This window comes from Sebastes umbrosus, chromosome 8 (genome assembly GCF_015220745.1).
Source record: "Sebastes umbrosus isolate fSebUmb1 chromosome 8, fSebUmb1.pri, whole genome shotgun sequence".
NCBI classification, from domain to species: domain Eukaryota; kingdom Metazoa; phylum Chordata; class Actinopteri; order Perciformes; family Sebastidae; genus Sebastes; species Sebastes umbrosus.
Window position 1 is genome coordinate 22,153,251 of NC_051276.1, and position 3,242 is coordinate 22,156,492.

General features: G+C 43.8%; 1 protein-coding gene across 1 annotated transcript; it reads right to left on the minus strand.

Annotated features, from left to right (window-relative positions):
* Positions 1-327: 327 nt before the first annotated feature.
* Positions 328-2,819, minus strand: wu:fa19b12 (uncharacterized protein LOC560551 homolog). Its single transcript, XM_037777340.1, has 2 exons — positions 2,310-2,819; positions 328-1,084 (listed from the first exon to the last, which is right to left on the minus strand). The coding sequence occupies exons 1-2, from the start codon at positions 2,694-2,696 to the stop codon at positions 914-916; spliced, it is 558 nt and encodes a 185-aa protein (XP_037633268.1). The 5' UTR covers positions 2,697-2,819; the 3' UTR covers positions 328-913.
* Positions 2,820-3,242: the final 423 nt, after the last annotated feature.

Consider the following 3,242-nt stretch of genomic DNA (forward strand, 5'->3'; position numbering starts at 1 on the left):
TTGCCTCCGCACAGCTCTCAACATGGCGACGGCTGAGCCAGTGGCTAACAGCTAGCGCTGCTAACAGTGGAAACAATGACAACAGTGCTGACAGAGCTAACAGTGTTTACCTGAGGTGGTAACCGGAGGGTGGGTGCTACACTTCCGCAACGATGCCATCAGTCAGGACGGTGTTATAAGCTGTAAACGCCGTATTAGAGCAGTGCAGAGCGGCGGCCGTGAGCTAGCCAGTGGGGCACGCTCACATGCACTAAAAGGCACGCTTGGCCTGTCCAGCTATGTCAACAAAGCACGGAGAAACTCGGATTACAACACACACAGAGAGGATAGCGACTTCATTCTCTGCTCAGGTAGACATTAGTCCTCTATATTTTTACATAGCATAGTTGTTTGCTGCTATATTAATGCTCTGGATATCGTATAGAGCACCTTTAACATTATACATTTATAAAATACTAGGTTTGGAAGGTAGGGATTCTGCACAAAAGAAAACGCATTGCTGTAGTCACAATTGCACACCAGACAGTCAGACTTTTCACAAAAAAATGTGATATCTTACATAAGAAAACTATCTACACTTTGAGGATGGATGAGCAACCCTTCACAGAGGTTTACTAAAATTTCACCAAAGTTTTGGTCAAAACTGTAGGAGCAGTATTGTTGCAGTACACATCTCATTGTTGCTTCACCTAAATTATCGAGATCTTACACCTGCCTGAAGCTCAGCCTTTGTGACTGATGGAGCTACTTTGGCAATCTGCGACATCAGGTTGTTGCATCTCACCAGGATGCAATTCAAGCAACCTTAATGTGCTTCTGATGTCTCTATCTGCTGAAAAAGCATCACACTTTCATCATGTTTGACTGCTGATGAAAGGACAGAGTAGAGCAGACTCGCTTGCACCTGTCATCCTCAGGTTTCCATGGCATCAGAAGAAGAGTCTTTGACTTTTGACTCCTCGTCTTTTGTTTGGGATCGGTCACTAGCATCCTCTAGCAGTGAAAGGTTAAGTTCAGGTAAGGGGACCCTCCAGTACTGGAAGGAGTTGAATGTGCAGTCTTCAGAGTTGGTGTCTTCTTCAGCCTGAGAGTGATGAGAAAGAGAAAAGGGTTGTGCTTAGGAGAAATTACCCAAATGAGAGCCATATTTTACCTAATGAGAGAGATGTTGACAGGTAGCTGGGCTATAACATCTCAACATCTCCAAAACTCAAGTGATGTGTGTAAACTCCACCCCTACAGCACCAACTCTTGTAAATGGGGAACCACTTTGAGTTCACATACCTGGGCAGCCTCATCAGTTAAGACAGCGCAGTGCATAAAGACATCAAAACCAGGCTGGGAAAGGCTCAGGGTGCCTTCTCCCAACCCCGTTCCATCTGGAGGTCCAAGCAATACAGCCTTAAAACTAAGATGCTTTTGTACAACAGCAATGTCAAGTCTGTTCTGCTATATGGCTCAGAGAGTTGGCAAGTGATCAAAACCGATATGAGGAGAGTGGAAGTTTTTCACAATGGATGCCTCAGACGAATATGCCAGATCTTTTGGCTAAACAAAATCTCCAACCACCAACTGTACAAAAAAAACGGTAGCCAGAGCATCATCAAGGAAATTACACACAGACGTCTGAGATGGTTAGGTAATGTGCAGAGAATGGAGCAGGACCGGATCCCGAGAGTCGCCTTAAGATGGACACCACCAGGCAAAAGAAAACCAGGGAGGCCCAAATCCACCTGGCGCAGAACTGTGATACAGGAGCTGGACAAGATGAACCTGTCATGGGGAGAGGCCCAACATGCTGCCAAGGACACAATGCAATGGAGAGAGCTCATTGAAGCCTTATGTCCCATAGGGGATGAAGAGGAGTGTATCGTATCGTAAATTTGTGAGCCTGGTTTGATAGCTCAGGGCTTATGCCCTTTTCTATCCATAGGAAATCATTGGAAGGAGGAGAGAGGAGAAGGAGGAGGAGCCTAGTTGGTGCTGAGGCATCATGGCCCATGCCCAGCCAGTTGAGGAGTTTTGGGGGGTTTTTTTATTTTCTTTTCTTTCTTTTCTTCCCTTTCCTCATAACAAAATAAAATAAAATGAAATATGGATAAAAATAAATGAAGAAAAATAAATTAAAGAAATAAAAAAACAAAAAAAAAACAAATAAATAAACAAATGAAGAGGAGTGAGTGTGAGTGAGTGGGCTATATAATGGGTGAAGGGTGACACCTAGTGGACATTTACTGCTATGACACTGACTCACTTTCTCTTAAACAGGCCCATTATCTGCACACTGTAAAACTTCTGCAATGACTTACTTTATCTTTAGGAGTAACAGTGTCTGAACAGTCATCTCGAGGTCGTTTCTTGGAGCTGGTGGGCGTGCTGGAGGAGGTGTGACGGTCCTGGAAACTACCAGAAGTTTGCACAGTCAAAACTGGAGCCGCATGCTTCCTGGTGTCGCAGTGTGTGGGCTTGAAGAAGAGAGCGGCAGCTTCTTCTTCTTCTTGTTTCTCTGGGTCTTCGAAGTAGTGCGGCCTCTTTCCGCAGCGACTGCCCATCAGATCCTGCAGGGACGGCGGACTCACACCCCCAGTAGGAGACATGCTCTCCAGCTGCAGATCAACACCGCTAATAAGAGAGCAGTGACGTTTTCTGGATGCAGAGTCGAGCAGCAGAGTGTCCTCGGCACTTCTCTTCGCCATTGAATGTCAGCTCTTGTTAGCACACAGGTATACAGCAATGAACCAAAAACACGTGGGGACTTCTGTAGTCACTAGCAAGGGATGTGTTGTCCAGCAGCTTCAGCACCGGTAGTAGTATTATTGCGCGACAGTGCGGTTAACCAATCAGAGGAGCGGATCTGCTGTCTAGCCCCGCCCACAACATCCTCTCTTCCGGTGGCGGTACATAAATGCTTTCATCTCATCCAAACTATATTATTGTAATCAGTTCCTCTTTTATTTATCTCTGTAACTTTACATTTTGACAAATACATAGATTTTTTTTTTTTTTTTTTTATTAAGTTAAATAATTTGAAAGTAAACAATAATAAAATCCCACAGGAGTATATTAAACTGCTCTATTACCAATGAAAACAAGTAGCTGAGACAACTAATGAGGTGTATCAGTAACATGTAGTAAAAGTGTTAATACAGTTTACACTGAAGCCTTTAATAAAGTGTTTTTAAAAATGTATCCAAAAAATGTCCAGTCACAACAAATAAAGTATTTAAAGGATGATTTTTCAT